General features: G+C 37.4%; 1 protein-coding gene across 1 annotated transcript in view; it reads left to right on the top strand.

Moving 5' to 3' along the window:
* thsd7aa (thrombospondin, type I, domain containing 7Aa) overlaps positions 1-8,832 on the top strand; it is a 117,275-nt gene extending 108,443 nt beyond the window's left edge. The window contains exons 25-28 of the mRNA XM_053684297.1: positions 41-123; positions 2,886-3,090; positions 3,677-3,764; positions 6,104-8,832. Of these exons, the coding sequence (XP_053540272.1) occupies positions 41-123; positions 2,886-3,090; positions 3,677-3,764; positions 6,104-6,191 (464 nt within the window). The 3' untranslated portion in view covers positions 6,192-8,832. The remainder of the gene's footprint in view (positions 1-40; positions 124-2,885; positions 3,091-3,676; positions 3,765-6,103) is intronic.
* The last annotated feature ends 10,424 nt before the right edge of the window (positions 8,833-19,256 follow it).

The following is a 19,256-nucleotide window of genomic DNA, read 5'->3' as shown; positions in this document are numbered from 1 at the left end:
CTTTGTTTGCAATACTGACATGTGACCACTTACCCTGTAGGTGGATGCCTGTCGACAAGCGAACCTGTGTCTGACAGGTCATGTGACCCAGCCTGTGACAAACACCGCTCATTCTGCACTGAGGTTAGTTTGTGTGTGTGTGTGTGTGTGTGTGTGTGTGTGTGTGTGTGTGTGTGTGTGTGTGTGTGTGTGTGTGTGTGTGTGTGTGTGTGTGTGTGTTGTGTGCGTGTGTTGGGGGGTGGGGGGAACAATCATGTGTGCATTCCCAGTATATGAATACAAATGAAATCTGAAATCATAGAGATGCAATATCAGAAGAACTGCAGAAGAGTCTATGGCAATATATTTCAAGGAATGCTTCTGTTCCTGTTCCTGTGGATTCCTATAGCTGTACGCGTACGCACAGTGTGTGCAGGTGTGTGTGTCTATAAAATACGTCTTTAAATATACAACATGCTCCACATCTGGATTGCTGTCGTCTAGACAAACAGCTGATGTTGACTGAGTTAGTACGGTTTTCAATGCATTATAGCATCTATCACGTACTACTGCATCTATAACGTACATCTACCGTTTATAGCATCTATAACGTAAGCGTTACCATGAACAAAACTTGTTTTGTTGGCGTTCCACATCATTAAATGTAACTATAAATAGATAAAAGGTGTGACATGTCTAACCCAGTCTCACAACAACAACAAAAATGTTTGCAGGCAACATGGTAACACTGTATATTACCATACGGATAGTTTTTAGTGTGTAAATTTTTTAGGATACTGAGAATACGGAGACATTTTGCAAATACCTGTTTTGCCATACCGCATAACCGCATGACTTGCGAGCCTGATTGCGTTGTTCTGAGCAGAGAAGAGGATTTCATGAACCCAGTAAGACTAATCATATGTTGGGAATGTTATGCATGAAGTGGGCAACACTCAATATGTAAAAAGGAAAAGAGGTAAATGATAGCTTGGTTAAAACTTGTTGGTGCAGAAAGTGGCATAATGAGCATTCGAATTAAAGTTTTATACATTGTTATGCAATATATCCCTGTGCCAGAACGCTGATATTCAACATTTTTCTATGACTCGGGCCTGGACATGTCATGACAGTTGCAAATGTTGGCAAATTGCTGTGGCGTAAGAGGAATTAAACACTTCAGGATGTACAGTTATTGGAGTGTAATAAACTCCAATGTGGTAAAAGTCACTTGCTTCGTGTGCTTCTGCATCACACCCTGTCTTTTTTTATTCCCTACATATTTTATATTATGTAACATGCTTTATATCCACAGAGAAATATATATGCAGAGAAATATCATGCATTCGTTTTATGAAAACTGGCATTGGTGGAAATCTGAATCTTAAATAGCTCAATGAGTTTGAAGATTGTGCATGCATTCTACAGGAAATGCCTGGTGTGTATTTTATCATGTAGAAGAAGAAGCCTTCATTTATGACGTATACATGACGTATACATTACAGCACAGTGAAATTCTTTTCTTCGCATATCCCAGCTTGTTAGGAAGTTTGGGGTCAGAGTGCAGGGTCAGCCATGATGGAGCACCCCTGGAGTAGGGTTAATGGCCTTGCTCAAAGGCCCAGCAGTGGCCCAGCAGGGCCCAGCAGTGGCAGCTTGGCGGTGCTGGGGCTTGAACCCCCGACCTTCTGATCAGTAACCCAGAGCCTTAACCGTTGAGCCCTCAAGCAGTGTATATAGATATATACTGTAAGGCTGATGAGAAACTCAATGTTAACCCCCTTCCAAGCATTACTCATTTCCTCTATGGACCAGCTCATAGCTTCTGCTCATTTTCTCTGATGCTTTGGAGATTCCAGTCCGTTCTGTCATGTGTGTGATGGTCTGAGTACTGGGTTTGCACTGGGAGTGATTATCCTCCTGAGATTGCTGAGGGAATAGGAGACTCCCGGTGAACTGCAAGCACAGCAAGGAGAATACACATTGGAAATCAGTGGGTTTTGTGGAATGCCTCTGAAAAAAACACACACACACACACACACACACACACACACACACACACACACACACACACACACACACACACACACACACACACACACACAAGCACATAAGCATTTAGACACAGAAGAGTGCAGTGCAAGCAGACTCATACATATCAGCTCCAGAACACATGCTGGGATTTATCTCATTTAAATACCCCCACACACTCCCAAACTTACACTTTCACACATCCAACATTCTAGAGAACTGGCAAATGACAAATACCAACACAGCATGGTAAAATGCTCAGTGACATCACTGTTATTGCTTCTTGAAATCATTCTCAGTTACAGAGTGAGACGACATGCAGTATAATGAATTGCTGTGGAAAAAATACATCACAGAACGAATGACTAAATGTGTTCAGTTTGGCGTGGGAAATTGTAACCTGTGTATAATGTGAGGAAATCCTAGAAGTGATAGTCCTGAATTATATCCCTAAACTAATACATGGTCAAGGGACTCCATATCAGAAAGGTCATGTGACCCATAAGTGATAATAGGATGTAATTTGTTTTGCGGATATTCCACAAGAGTAACTCAAATTGGTTAAATAGCATGAGGTGTCATTCTTTAATAAATAAAATATGTAATTGTTGACGTATTGCTGTGTAATAAGACAAGGATGTAGACAAGCAGCACAGGAACAGATTGACAGAATGACTGACTGGGCATGATCATATTAGTAATGAAGGACTTAAATTAAAAAAGCATTGAACTTAAGTGAGTGGGGAATTTCCACTAATTAAAAGGCTTTTAGTATAGTAATAGTCTGTATTTAAACAAAGCATGGGCTGCTGGTAGAATATACAGTATTATCAGTGTGGTTATGTGTTCCACTGGTGTCTTTCTGCCCCCTGCAGGCCGGAGTGTGTGGTTGCGAGGAGGGCTACACTGAAGTGATGACGTCAGATGGAGTGTTGGACCAGTGCACTTTGATACCTGTTTTGGAAATTCCCACATTCCCAGGCGATGTAAAGACCATCAGGGCCATGAGCCCCACTCAGGCTAGTGCAAACCTGCCTGGACGCTCTGGAAGAACCTGGTACCTGCAGCCATTCGGACCAGGTGGGCTATAACCTTGCAGCAAAGCTTAATCCTTCTGCCTTTTTCACTACTTAAGAATGAACACATCATTTACATGTATATTTACAATGTTTACAATGATTACTGACAAGTGAAGCAGTATACATTCTGTGAAATATCTACAGAGACATATACATTGAAACACTGCATGTACTGTAAATGCTAAAGCAGTTACTGATGATCAGTGAATGAATGAAATATTTATGAAAGGTGATGAATCCAAGCTAGCTTGATAACTGTAAGTACTCAATAATCAATATAATAGTTTTGATACTAGTAGGTTGATATTTAAATAAATAAAATTGAAAAAAATCACAAACACCAGACCCCCTGGCTACACTTCACAGACCTGAGGAATAAACCTTGAAACGAACCAAGGATTCTTCACTTAGTGGTGGCTGTTGATATTTTATCCATGTCTGCGGAAGGGTGTTGTATAAATATATGAAAAGCCAGTTGTATGATCAGTTGATTTCAGTAGGTAGTATCAAATGGCCAGAGGCAGGTTTTAATAATCAGGTTGTGAAGCAGCTGGTGTTGATTTGTCTGTGTTGATCATTCTTTACAGACGGCACACTGAAGACCTGGGTGTATGGCGTGGCCGCTGGAGCTTTTGTACTGCTGGTCTTCATCGTCTCCATGTCTTACTTAGCCTGGTAAGAACCATTAACATTCATGACAAGACAATGTATACACTTTGTGTGTTGTTCTTGTGAACGCTCTTTTTTTTAGGACAAACCTCCTTTACATCATGTCAGTTTCCTAAATTATAGACTCGCCAAGATGCACATTCAATTACTTTAGGTCTTAATGAATGTAAAACATAGCATATGACATCCAGTATGTTGGAATTTCGATCGCATTACATGTCACTACTAGTACTAGTATAATTTTTTACATCTGTTTACATTATATATTGTTTTTCATGGTTATCAGACACTCCTCTAAATAAAATAATTTCTCACCATTACACGTCCATGTACACAAAATCTCTCCGACGACGCAACACATTTTTGTTGATCATCTAGGTCAAATAAGTAGGCACTTACGGTACAAGAGAAGGATAGCCACAAGGCCTGGAGTGGATTTTCCAACATGAAGTGCTAGAATAAAGTAGATAGGAATGGAGTAAAACACAACAGGGTGTGCTGTTAAAGGAAAATAATCAGTGACAGGGTGTTGTAATGTGGCCCGATTTGAAGTGACATTACTGTTACCACCCTGAAGTTGATTATTTTCCAATAACTGCACATGATGTTTTTATCTTATCATCGTCTACCACAGAAAATTTCCAAAGGTTACAATATTTTTATTTAGAAGAACATTTGATCTGTTTATAGTTACATTTAATGTTGTGGAATGTCTACAAAACAATATAGTTGCACTTATCACTTACATCAAAGCAATTCTAAGCAATTGTTCATTCACCAGCATTCTCTCTCTCTCTTTTTTTCTCTCTCAAAGTTAGCATGACAAAACAAACAAAAAATGCAGCTTGTCATGTTACAGAGACGCTGGAAACACAAACCCTTTTGTCCTGAACACATTCCCATGCTGAAAAACAAATAGCTACAGTTATACCACTGACTATTACAAAGCATTGACACTGGAGACTCCTTCCAACAACGCTTAATAAACAGTTTACAGTAAAGTTCACCATATTTACAGCTACACATGTTTATTTTAATCTGTTTATGTTGGGCATCTACCATACAAGTCCTGTTTAATTTAGTGGTTAATTTAGGAATTATAATAGCTTACAATGAGCTTTAATAGAAATGTGTTTTGTTTTGTAGCTGGCACTACTGTTGAAGCTGCTGTTACAGAAAATTAATCAACACCTTCTGACATAATCCCAGTGACTTCTGGACAAGACCAAATCTTGAAATCTATAGATTGAGACTTTTGTTAGGTTTTAAGCGGTGAAGCCAAGTTCTGCCTCTCAGTAAGATCAGAGCAGTTATAATTTTCCAGTCGAATTTTTCCTTTAATACTTTAACACAATATTTTACTGTATATCGAATCTAACAAACTTGAGCTGAAGAAATAGTTGAATATTTCACTTAAAGTGAAAAAAAAAAGGCAACGTGTGAAGGGCACGATAAACAGCACTGGTGTGCAGGATGCATCCGATTCTGCCATTAATTGCAGTCTTTTGGTCAACATTGTCCTCTGTTGGGCAAATCTTGGAACTACTCTTCACCATCCTCCCTATCAGTCACTTTCATAGCTTCCTCTTTTCCTATTTCACTGTCTTTTATAAGAAACATTCATATCAAATAAGTGGACGTTATTTATTTATTTATTTATTTATTTATTTTTATAGCTAATCCTCACCTAGCTACAGTATTTGTGAGCTATGATTATTGTGTAGCTTGGTTATAATCTCGTATATTTACTTTTCTGCATTATTTTTTGTCAAAGTACTCACTAAGGTAAGATCCCTATCCCCTATCCCTATATCAGCTCTTTTATTTTGTGGATAGAATGGCAGCACAATCAATAGCAAATGAGCTTTCTTTTTTTCGTTGCTTCATTTACATAATCTAGTTAATGGGAATAATACACAGAATAATACAGTGCACACAGCTCACAAACATGTCTACTGTACTGTATTATAGAAGTATGAGCTATACTATTCAATATATTAGATCCATTGCATGATGATCAGCCTTTTATTAACAGCATGGCGGTCAATAAAGAAATGTGCATGAAGTCTAACAGAATACATCTGGAAAATAGAAGGCATATACTATATTTACAGTGTTTATCGGTTTGCTTAGTTAGTAATGTTCTGATCTCACACTCACATTAAGTGTATGTGAGTACATATAATCATACTTTAGTATCTTCAGTAAGTTTTTTTTTTATTTAATTTATTTTTTAAATATAAGCAGCCTCTTGACTCTTGGGCTTTAAATATGTAAATATTTAATGCTGAAGAATTTGCTGATCCCTCAATTACTTGCATGTTTACTGTATGTTTCCCTCTCAGCAAAAAGCCAAAGAAGCCCCAGAGAAGACAGATGAACAACAGACTGAAGCCTCTGACACTGGCTTACGATGGTGACGCTGACATGTAGCCTTCTGCAAACACCCCCCCCAGCTCCACAGCTGCCTACTTATGGACTTTACAGATTATGCGTCTCCTTTTTTCTATGATGTTATGGAACCTCAGACTGGACCCCTATTTATAATTAGCCCAGGTTTGTTCCCTTTCCTGTTTTTTACGTTTCGAATTTTCAACTTTCACTGGAGCCTTTCACGAACTCGTATCTTCTTACGGAAGGTCTGCCTTTGCCTTTCTGCCGTCCTGTAACACGGGCTTGTCTTTGGGGAAAGGAAAGCTGTTGGAGAGGGCGCTTGTGAACTGAGGCATTTTGTTGAGAAAGCACAAGGATAACCGTTTCTTCCTCAGGCTGCATTGTCTGGATTACTCATATAATTGATCTCACAGTATTCTGTCTTTCCATTTTCAGTATTGTGGCATGGGATTCTAAGTTGGTACTCTGGTTTCAGAGGCCTGCTAGCACCCGCTACACAAACCCTGGCCTGTTTCTCTCCCTCTCCCTATTCAGGTCCTGTTTTGCACTATATTAGTGCAGCATGATTACTTAGAACCTTGCCATAGAAAACTGCCTCTCTCAATACAATGTACAGTCTTGTGCTAGATGTGTAAAAAATAGCTCTTTTTGCAGAATGAACTCTGTTTACTTTAACTTTTGTTTGTGATAAGACTGGATAGAAATGTAAAAAAAAAAAACAAACAAAAAAAACAAAAAAAACAAAAAAACAAAACGTGGTTGCCATTACCCCTTGTACAGCTGAAGTCTGCTAAATGTTCTTTTTCCTGACTGACTTTGTGCATCATGTAATAAGATTTTATTTTTTCACTCTGTGAAATGTTTATCATTTCATATCATTTCAGTTGGGCTGGTCTGATTTTAAAGGGCTCCATTATCCCAAACTGGAGGTTTTGAGATGTTTTCAAAGAAGGTCATATGAGTTTCATATTTTATGTAAAGTGCTCATTGGAGTTTTACTTAATCAAACCTCTTCTTCAGTTAGCGTAACCAATAAAAATTGAGATGAGGGAGGACATGATTTTATAATCTGAGATATTAGATGTCATAATATGAAAACTGAAAACTGCCAATTCAGTAGAACTCCTACGGGCTAAGCAATGCATGATCTCATTATTTAATGTTTTATTAATAAACCAATTTAATGTTCATTTATAAATTTACCATTCTCAGCTTACAGTAATTTTGCATAGATATTGATGTTTATGTCACTTAATTTGATCAATAATGATATGAAAACATTGCAGACTTCTTTTTTTTTTTTTTTTACTTCCTCCAGAAGCAGCTAGCTAACTAAAAACAATCTACTTTCTACTGCCCTAACATCTGCCTACATTAGATTTCCATTTATCTCCTGTCCCAAACCTAAAAATATTTTCATCCCCTTAGAAATGGTTTATCTATGTAACATTTATGAACTTTATAACAATCCTCAAATCCATAGCCACAGTCCTCAAATTTAAAACAGTATTTCCTCAGTGTGTTAAGATAAATTGGGGATAAATTTAAACCCCCACTTAAATACACTTAAATATAACAAGCTTGAGTTAAATTTCTGTTATATTTAAGTGTATTTGGCCTGTTTATGACAAATTGTTAGTCTTGATTAGCCATATCCTTTAATATTGTTTCCATGGTGTGTAGCTATTCCCTTACTTTTGAAAGTATTTGCTGTTTCCATTTATAATCAGTTTGATGCACCATTTAACTGTAAAACCGGATAAGTTCATTTAACTCAAAAAATGTGAGGGAACTAATTACCTCATAATTTTTACGTTGATAAATCAATTTCTTTAAGCCAAATACACTTAATATAACAGAAATTTAACTGAAACTTGTTATATTTAAGTGTATTTTGCTTAAAGAAATTGATTTATCAACGTAAAAATTTTGGGGTAATTAGTTTCCTGACATTTTTTGAGTTAAATGAACTTATCCGGTTTTACAGTGTTGTTGACAGTTTAAAAAAAAAACAAAGGCATCAGCCTTCTGAGTCACTTTGGCACTTCACTTGAGCTAATGAAGTATTAAAACAGTCCTGGGGACAAACAGAAATGGGAGGATGAAGCTGAGGAGCGTGTGTTAAAAACTAGCAATGTGGGACTATATAATTCCTCTACAATGCATATGGTTCACCACTTTCACATTTTCTCAGCAGCATCATGAGTGCAATGTTTAATTTGTCACCATATTTAAAGAAAAACGTCCATGTTTACAACATAATCAAAGTCAGTATTAATGTGATAAGCTCTAGTCAACATGAAGCAGGTGTGAGAACTGTTGGTCTCTAGTGGCATATCATTCACATTTTAACAACAGCAGTTGAAAGGAATGTTTACTTTTTCTTGTAAATACATGCGTAATGATTTTATTTAAGTATTTTCTGAATTTTCTGTATAATATATAAATATGTTGATTTTTCTTTTTTTTAAATGCACAACTTCTGTGTATGTGTGTGGCATGTGTGTGTATGTGAGAGAGAGAGAGAGAGAGAGAGAGAGAGACAGCGAGCGAGCGAGCGAGAGTTAATAGCTACTGATCTTCTCTGGGCCGATGCAGATTTACTATGTGAAAACCGTTGCTCAGCTTTGTCCTTTTCCTACAAGTTATTTATATGTATCTGATGAATTGCTGATAATAAACAACAGAAAAAAAACGTCCACGATTTGTCACTGTTCTTACACTCATTACACTAATAAATAGTTTTTTAAAAATAGTTATCCTCCATCCAGTGATGGCAGTTGGTGCTGTAGGAAAAGATACAGTACTGTACACTATTCACTGGAGCAAAAGTGCCTTAACTTTAATGAGTTATTTAACATCTTGGATGGTATTTTTAACTAAACCTTCAAGGAAGTAATGAAGTTCATAGTTCAATTAACTGCACCGCTTTATTCAACTCAACAGGTGAAGAAACTGAACCCTAACATTTTGCTTTTCCCTATTTCACTGTGCATTCAAGTCCTCCTGGGAAGTTCGTATTTACGAGTTAGGAAGTCGTAATTACGATGTCAAGTGTATTCAAGTTGCTTTGGTCGGAGCAAGATGGCTATGTACCTTCTCTTAGTTAACTACAGAAAATACAGCAAGGTTTTGAAACTCTACTTCTAGAAAATGAAGAACAAACAATGTGCGTTTTTTTAAAAAAAAATGTTTTTATTCAATATATGAAGCCACTGTAAACTTTATCATTACATTTTATATAGTAATTGTACAATAATATAATTTTGTTCAGGAAACTAGCTTGTTTTATTGTAAATAAAAAACCCTGACAAAGACATGTCACTGATAAGTAGCCATAAGTAGTGTGGTTTTTATTTGACTTTTATTAGCTCTCTTTCTATAAACAAAATGCCTGTGCAACATTGCAAATCAAACAATTTCTCTCCTATAGGTGCTTAAATGTTAACCAATTTGCATATATTTCAATAAGAAGCTGAACACATAAAAACTGAAATCAGCTTCTGAGATGAATAAACATTCAACTTCAACAAATTTACTGTCAACTACAGACATTGCATCCATGATTCCACCATGTTTACTTGAAATGTCAATAGTTTTAACACGTTAAAATTAGGTTCACACTAGCAAGTGACAACATGACAGACAACCGTTTCCTGTGTACGTGCATGACATGGAGCTGCGATTTCAGCAACAACAGCAAGTAATTCATTTTCTCAGTTATATGCAAAATAGGCATGGCACAGTAAAATGACAAATCCAAACAACAGGCTTGAATAATTCCGCAGATCACTCATATGGCACGTATGGTCTGATGGTCTTTTTTTCAGTTTGCCACTCGCAACATATAACCCTCACAACTTCACAACCTGCAATGAGTTCCCAGTTACTGTTTGATACCCAAAACGTAACTGTGACTCATTTTATTCTGTCATATACAACTCTCATTGAGACATAACGAAGAAAAATAAAGCATGAAAGGAAGGAGCAGAGATTTCTGGTGACTCTGGTGAGTATATGTAGCTAGCACAGGTAGCTTGCTTTGACTAATTTGCCAAGTAACATGTAAGTCAACTCACATTTCACACTGATTTATACAATTGAAATGTAAACTGGATTTTAACTAGATAACTTTAGAAGCTATACAGTATAGAGCTATTATGCTTTTTCATCAGAACAAAACTAACACAAAAACAAACATACATGCTGGACAGTTCATAGCCCTAAGCAGTCAATACATGCCAACAACAGAAGTCATTTGTTTATGATGGCGTTTTTAGGGCTACAGGATTTCGAGAAGTAATAATATTTCATGGATAAATACTACATGAAGAAAAAGTCGCAATGTCTGATATTATGAAAAAGCCATTGATAGACTTGGAGGTATACACTGCCTGCGACTTCTTCTTTAACAAAAGAGGCAAAAATTTCAACAAATCCTCAACATTCCTTATTTTAAAGGAGACCTATTATGCACCTTTTTCCAAGATGTAATATATGTCTCCGGTGTCCCCAGAATGTCTGTGAAGTTTGAGCTCAAAATACCCCACTGAACATTTAGTATCCCATGCTGTAGATGCCCCTTTTTGGGTGAAAGCAAAAACATGCTGTTTTCTTGTGTATCTCTTTAAATGCAAATAAGCTGCTGTGCCCCACCCCCTTTCTGTAAGAGGGCTCTGCCTTCACAGCTTGTGCTGTGGGTACTAAGGCAACAACCAATATGACTCAGATGCTACAGAAACAACCAGTATGACTCGGATACTATGGCAACAACCAATATGAAAAATATGACTGACACCGTAAATACCATGGTTAAGTCCTTAAGTCCTTAAGTGTTAATATGTATTATACAGACAGTAAGCGTTTTCGGGTTAAAAATAAAAATGACTATATAGCTCTGGTCTCTGTGAATACAATCAGAGACGATAGTAAGTTTAACCGATAGTCAATCACCAGTCGTGGGTGGGTCCTGTTCCAACATGATGTCATGTTGGAGAGAAAACGCGAATGATTCATTTTTACACATTTTTATGATTTATGGGGAATATAAGAAAAGGAGTGGGTAGATTTTTACCGTTATATGGTGGTTGTGTGCACACACTGCCGACATACAGTTATGTTCAAACACCATGTAAAAGTGAATTTTGCATAATAGGACCCCTTTAACACTTGAATGCTGTTCTGATATGTACTGTACCATTTTGTTGTAGTACTCTTCAAAATACTACAACTTTATTCTCAAAATATTTTTTCTCGAACTTTTTTTCTCATAATATTACACATTATGAATTTTTCATGAATAAAGTTGTAATATTTTATCTTGTATACTTGCTAATGTAGAGTAAATTGTTTAAATGCCCAGGACACATAGAATGGTTCAGACTTATGTTGCTAACTTATAAACCTTTCATATTAGTGTCACTGTAGTTACTAAATAATGCACAGTAGTTACTGATTAATACACTTTCAGATAAATAACTGAATAATAAGATTGAAGTTTAAGTAGCTAATGTAAATGGATTACCTCCAATTTCTGCAAGGTTTTGTGATCTTATAATAGAAGGAAGTTACATCATTAACATTCTATACAGTTATTTTGTAGGTGCTCATAATAAATGCCACTTTAGCATCTCTCTGGCCATGGTTCTCTCCCTTTCAGGTGAGGAGAGAGGTCTTGCCCCGGTAGAAGAGTTTTAAATGCCATGGGATTTGATTTACAGTGTTACAGACTCTGTGCAGGTGAAACAGGAGTTTCTATGGTCTCAAAACACTAGCGCATAATATATAGCAGGTGTGCAAGCAACGTGATTCTGTTGCAGTAGTTCAGATAAGTATGCATTCAATGTCTTAGAGTAAGAATTTACAATCCATCCATTTTCTGTACTGCTTACCTTACACGGGGTTGTAGGGAGCCTGAAGCCTATCCCAGGGAACTTGGTGGACAAGATAGGAAGACGCCCTGGATGGAGTGCCAATTTGTACACACATTCATACACTACGGACAACTTAGAAATGCCAAATCAGTCTACAGAGCATGTTTTTGGACTTGGGGAGGAAACCGGAGTACCCAGAGGAGAACCCTGGAGCACAGGTAGAACATGGTGGGATTTGAACCCCCAACTTTGGAGGTGTGAGACAAACGTGCTAACCACTAATCTACAAAAATCTACATTTTTAATTGATCAAATTATATACCAGAATATCATCGCTGAACAATGCTTCTTGCTGTGTACATATTAGATAAATGTAGTTATTCTAGGGCAACATTTTACATCATAATTATGGTTATGTTCAGAGGCTGCATTTACTGTGATGTCCATTAGATGGCAGCACAAGACAGTGACTAGAGCTGAGGACAGCGGACATCCATCCATCCATCCATCCATCCATACTCTACCGCTTATTCCTTTTCAGGGTCACGGGGAAACTGGAGCCTATCCCAGGGAGCATCGGGCACAAGGACAGGGTGCCAGTCCATCACAGGGCACGAGGACAGCGGACAGATTATACTGTAAATGATGGTTAGTTTGTTTTATTTATTGTAGTTTCATATGAATTCATATTAATTTCATACTGAATTAGAAACAGTAATGTATATGAGTATTTACTTAAGCATTAATCTCTAACGAGAGGTGCTGTATTAAAATAAAGCACAGCACATCAACCTCTCCTTTACACTAACAAAAGCACATAAAGACACCTGGGGTCATGCTAGTAAGTGATATATGTTGATAACCTTGATCCCCCCCCCCCCCCCCCCCCCCCGTTTGTTTTATATTATAATTGTTGATTTATCCTTGCTCAGCTTATCTGTTTCATTACAATCTTAAGCCATCTATAGAGGTCTAAAAATTTGAAAAAAATGAGGAGTGTTGATTTTGTTCCCTTGAACAAAGAGGTCGCACACCAACCTTTATTTTTCTCTCTCTCTTAAAGATTTTATCTTGAAATAAGACCAAGAACTGCAGTCTGTCATGTTACAGAGAAACCAAGAAGCACAAAGCCTGTGCCTTTCCCATAGTTCCCAACTCAATGACTGTTACAATGTGCTGACACTGGAGACTCCTTCCATAAAGGTTAAATAAATGTATGCTTACAGAAAGCTTCATCATAGCAATGTTTATACATTTCCTTTATTAAATAACAATGCATTTAAAAAAAAAAACATTTTATTAGGCTTAGATAATGTGGAGCACATTATTATAAATCTTTCATTTGAGTTACAGCTGGCAGTGCTGCTGTTACAGAGAATTAAACATAACAAATTGGAATCTTAAATTCAGCAGTGTTGCTGTAAAATGCTTGTTATAAATTATATAAAATATAAAAAATTATATAATAATAATAATAATATTAATAATAACAATATGAATAAGCTTATTAATAATAATACTGCTCTTTGTTATTAATGCTCATAAATAGTCATGCCATGTCTTGATATTTTATAGAACAGATTGGTAAAAATACATTCAGTTAGTTTTACTGTACATAACTTGAAAGAAATAAATTCAGATCAATATAATACATTGAAACATGTATAAAACTGTAATTTTCTTGTTAACTGCAACAGCACGAGTTTGGTTAGAGGTCAGCCAAAAGTGTCAAATGTAGATGGATACCTCATCCAATTTAGAATATACTTCAATTCAACTTGAAGGCAACTGGGTGTCCTCCAGTTAGTTAAACTAAATCTGGTCTTAATCAACTGGGCAACAATAGTCCTATGATTATAATCACGGCCTCAAGCCTCTGGGAACCTTCAGTTCTCATTATTTAATCAGTAATTATCACAATCATGTCTCTTGGCCCCTCATTCCAATTGAATTCCACAGTGAAGGATAGGAAGTTCCATAAACTGACCTAATCAATTAAGTCCCAATGCAAGGTCACAAGTGACAATGTCCCAACCTCTGAGCTATCAAGATGAAAGAAAATTTAATTAAGCCAAGAAGATCTCAGGTACAGGAAAGTGGATGTCTTTCCGTACTATCAGATCGGCTTCGGATTGGCTTCGGCGATAGCGAGAGTGGGGAATCACTTAAAAAGGATAATCTTTTAATAAATAAATAAATAAATAAAATCCAATGAGGCTCAGTCTCTATTAGGCTATTAAGATGAGTGCTCTTGGGCAGACTTCTGCATCTACAGATGAGATCTGATTTGTACACGCCATGATGCTCATGGATCAAGAAAGAGAAAAAAAAAATCCTTGATGGTCTTTGTCAAGCAAAAGAGTAAAATAATAAAAATATACAGCCACTGTGAGAAACAAAATTATAAATATTACACCAATAGTGTTAAGCTGTGCTATAGATAATTATTTACCGTGCTACTGAATTCTCCATTATGACTGGTTAAACGGTGTCGATTAGATTAGAATGATATGCCATTTAGTTCAATCCATGTTTAAAATGAGAAGCAGATGACACACAGTAAAGCATAATATCGGGTTGGACAGTTTTTAGACCGTGCATTTAGTTCCTTTCTATGCAGTACCTTTTCAAAATTCCACAGTATTAGTTCTAAGTCGAGTTAGATAGGATCATGAGATTTGCGCAAGAGCTCTACATTGAAACACCAGGAAGGTGTCTTTAATTAAAAATAATCAGGACAAGTGCTTTTTTCCCCTTTTTTTCCAGTTTGCATACAGGCCTGATGAGAGTGCACTTCAATGCTGTTGGCCTGTGCACTTAGAGGACCTATGAAATGAAGAAAAAAAAAAAAGCTAATAATGGCTCCATGCCTAAATAAAAAAAACAATTGGAGAGCTTTAAGAAAATAAAAAAAAAGAAACAGGTTTGAAGAAAGAGTATACATCAGGAAACACATATGATGTGAGAGAGTTAGCTGGCATAAGTGATGTAGAATACATCCCAAATGTACAGCCCTTCAGTTAATGTTCACATCAAACCTCAGAATGGGGAAATTGTTATCGCAGTGACTTTGACTGTGACATAGTTGTTGGTATCAGACAAGCTGGTTTGTGTCTTTCAGAAACTGCTGATCTCCTGGGGATTTAATCCACAACAGTCTCTAGAGTTTGCACAGAATGATGTGAAATATATATATAAAAAAACATCCAACAGCAGTTCTACAGGTGGAAATGCCATGTTGACGAGTGAGGTCAGATGAGTATGACCAGACTTGTCTGAGCTAACAGGAAGTCTATGATAATTCAAATGACCACTCTTTACAACTGTGGTGAGCAGAAAAGCATCTTCAAGTGCACAGCGTGTTGCAGATAGTCTACAACAGCAAAAGATCACATCAGGCTCCATTCCTGTCAGCCAAGAACATGAATCTGACTCTGAATGGGCACAAACCCTCCCAAACTCCCACTTTCTCTTGTTATATACATTCAGAAATCATACACTGCTTCATTTAGATATAATCTGGAGAGCGTGATGGTGAGGTGGCTCTGAATGTTTTGCTTTTGGTCCTTTTCAGACTATATTACAGTATGTTGCCTTATGATATTCTTATGACGTACTAAGTTTGATTTTTTGCCTTCACTACAAATAATTGCAGTCTGCGCGAGTGAAAACATTGAACACGGGCAAATCTGTTTACTATTTTTCATTATATGATGAACATGAAGGAAATAGATCATTATTAAACCTGTTTCTAGGCTAAATTGTCTTATTCTGTGGGTAGATAGTTGTAGATATAAATAATTTCTATAAATGAATACTTAAAAAGAATTCATCTCATTTCATAGGTCAATTTTATAATGAAAATAATACATACATTTGCTTACATTTAATTAGTATATACAGGGTGTCCCCAAAGTCTCCATACATAAGGGACTATGTTTGCCAGCACCACGTCGGTTGTGCCTTCGTCAGTGGATGTTCGTGGACGTCCACTTCTCGGTCGGTCCGCAACACTTCCTGTCTTTTTGAATTTGTTAATAAGTTTGGCGACAATTGTCGTGTGTGTGTGATGTGCTCGCCATGTTTCCTATTAAAGTCCAACGCAACCTTGCAACAGCTTCCTGATCCAGCCATGAGAACGATTTCAGTGTTCTTCTTTTGTCAAAGGCGTTCTTCAAGGCTATCAGAAAATAACATATGCTGAGTATGAAAATTTTTGGAGGACATTTTGCTAAAAAAGTGTTAATATCCCTTATGTATGGATACTTTTGGGACACCCTGTACTTACTGTATATGCTCTTTCATGGTAAGATTTGTTTCAGATGTCTTCTCACATGATATCCTCACTTCTCACAGGATAAATTAAATAAATTGTGGCCAAGTGTGAAGTACACTTGGTAACAGGGGTGTTACTGGATGTTAGTTTTAAAAGAAAGAAAGAAAGAAAGAAAGAAAGAAAGAAAGAAAGAAAGAAAGAAAGAAAGAAAGAAAGAAAGAAAGAAAGAAAGAAAGAAAGAAAGAAAGAAAGAAAGAAAGAAAGAAAGAAAGAAAGAAAGAAAGAAAGAAACCCTCTTTTGTTTCATTACATAAATCATCTAGAAGCATTCTGTAATATACATTGACTAGAGAGACTTCCTGTAAAGGCATAAATGTAAGAGAGAGAACATTCTGACATTCACATGAGCTACATGCAGCAGTAATTCTGCATTTTCTGAGCTTCATGGTGCTTGGTGTTGCAGATGCTCTGGACATTGTTGAGCACTTATCACCCAGGCAGTGTCTGTGAGACTCGCCATCAGTCTAATTGCCATGTGGAAGCACTTGATACACGCCAGCTGCATCCTGCGACCGCTGCTCAGCACCCACATTTGTCAGTGCCTTCAGGGGCCGCTTTCACACCCAGATGAGCCGCTCTGCCAGTATCCACTGTCTCACACCAAACCTGGCACCTCTCTGCCAATATCTTTCACACGCACTACTCGATCTGACCTTTCAACCATTTCTCTTTATTCTTTACTGTTTTGTGTCTGCGTATTTCAATGTTGCATCGCTGCCTGACACACAGCCCAATATGCATCTAATTGAAAACCTAAGTATCATGACGCATTCAGAGTTTGCACCCCTACTTGGTCAACATCTGCCTAAACAACTGGGCATCGAGCCATGGCAGCTGAGCAGCGTCATGCCAGCGCACCGCTCAGCTGCCCCGGTCGTCTTTATCTGTCATTTCTCTTCTACAGAGCTATTAGGAAGTGGAAGTCTGCACCCTGTAATCTCCTGTGCTTTTGTCACAGATTAGATGGAGTGAGTGGAAGCAAATGTGCGTGAGTGTGGGCCAAAGGTACAGCGTGGTGGATTAGACCCACTTGACCTCATGATTAATACCACGCACTGTGCACTTTGTGGTAGAGTAGCAGGCAGCCTGTGCTTTAGAAAAGAAGCAGAAAAGAAAGTGGAAGGAAAAGAAAAGGAATAGAAAAAAAGGAAATAAGTCATTTTGCATGCAGGTGTCCTCTCATGGATCCACTCACAGGCATCATTCCCTTCTCAATACCGAGAATTATTATTTAGCCATGAGATTTCTATAACTAGGAATAGATTGCATAAAGTAATACAAAAAGGTATTACAACGATATAGAGTTTTGTAGTATCTCTGTATTTTAAGCCACTCTAAAACGTGACAGAATGTGGCATGAAAACTTCAAGAACTTTATTTACATATTTTTAATTTTATTTCTACTTCTTTCTCACAGGTCATGGGTTATTATTTAGCAGAGATAAGATTCAGAATACAATTGGAAATAAATGGAGAGTACACTAAGTACAGAATACAAAATGCAGACTTGGCGTGTGTGTGTGTGTGTGTGTGTGTGTGTGTGTGTGTGTGTGTGTGTGTGTTTTTCTGTTTACTCTTTCAGTGGTTAATGTGGTGTGTTAGCGATCAGAAAGCTGCTAGCACAAGACGACCGGAACAAATGATGTTATATTTCTTAGTTTAAGTTTGGATGAAACCTTCCTCCAACTGAATAAATTAGATTCACAAATATGTATTCGATTTCCCGTACAGTATTTTTTTTTGTCTTCTCTAAACTGTTTGGTTTAAGTGAAGCAAAGATCTTATGACAACATATGCACTGAATCCAGGCTGGATCCTCCCAAAAAAAATGGTCAGTTTACATGAACCCCATGGTTGAGTAGTGAATCTGGGCCGGTGATTAATCCCTGCAGGCCCTATCGCTCCATGCTGGGACTGTGAAGGCTACCGGAGCCATTCACAACCGCATCCCATCAGCCCACCGCCTGAGTTATAGTGACATGCTCGTGCCGTGCCGATGCAGTAGCAACGAGACCACTGCAGATTTATGAAGGCAGACCTGTGGTGTCTTTTCTCCTGACCTCTCTGCTCACTCGTACTTTTCTCCTTCTTAACAACTAAGCCTGTCAGGGGAATGCCGATCTATCATGGCTAAACAAGAACACAGACTCAGCATATGCTGAACTTTTTAGTTATATTCTGAACTGATAGGTTAACGTTTAAATGTATAGTTTGGGAACATAAGGCATACAAAAATCCAAATTATTTATACTTTTCTATAGGCTCTGTTACATATCTGAATATCGTTAATTAGCATAAGAGCAGTGTAAATGGTTTGTAATCATAAAGACTGTTCTTTGCTCATCCCAGGACTCTTATTCATAATATGCTCATCCTGAACATCCTTTCAACACACTAAATACTGTTTGTCTTTACAGTATACAATGTAGGAGTGGAATGATTTATAATCTCATCTGGTGGCATCACTCTGAAGAGGTTTCCTTTTACATCTGGCTCCTCTCAAGGGTTCTTGCTCATGGTTTCTCAGGGAGTTTTCCCTTGCCACTCTCAGCTATATCTTGCTCATTAGGGATCTAAATCTACATCTGGAATTCTGTAAAAAAGCTATTGTTAAAATCACCACGCCAATAAAATTGAATTGAATGAATTTACCAGTGATCTTGGTCAACTATATGTTTAAGGTAGTCAGATTAAGTTTCAGTGGAGCTCAAACTTCCATCCATCCATCCATTTTCTTTAACGCTTTTCCTACACAGGGTCACGGGGAGCCTGAGGCCTATCCCAAAGAACTCGGGGCACAAGGTGGGGGACACACTGGACAGGGTGCCAACCCATCGCAGGGCACATTCAAACACTACAGACAATTTGGAAATGGTAATCAGCCTACAACAAGTG

Source organism: Ictalurus punctatus, chromosome 12, assembly GCF_001660625.3.
Source record: "Ictalurus punctatus breed USDA103 chromosome 12, Coco_2.0, whole genome shotgun sequence".
Classification (NCBI taxonomy): Eukaryota; Metazoa; Chordata; class Actinopteri; order Siluriformes; family Ictaluridae; genus Ictalurus; species Ictalurus punctatus.
This window is presented reverse-complemented; position numbering and strand designations above follow the sequence as displayed.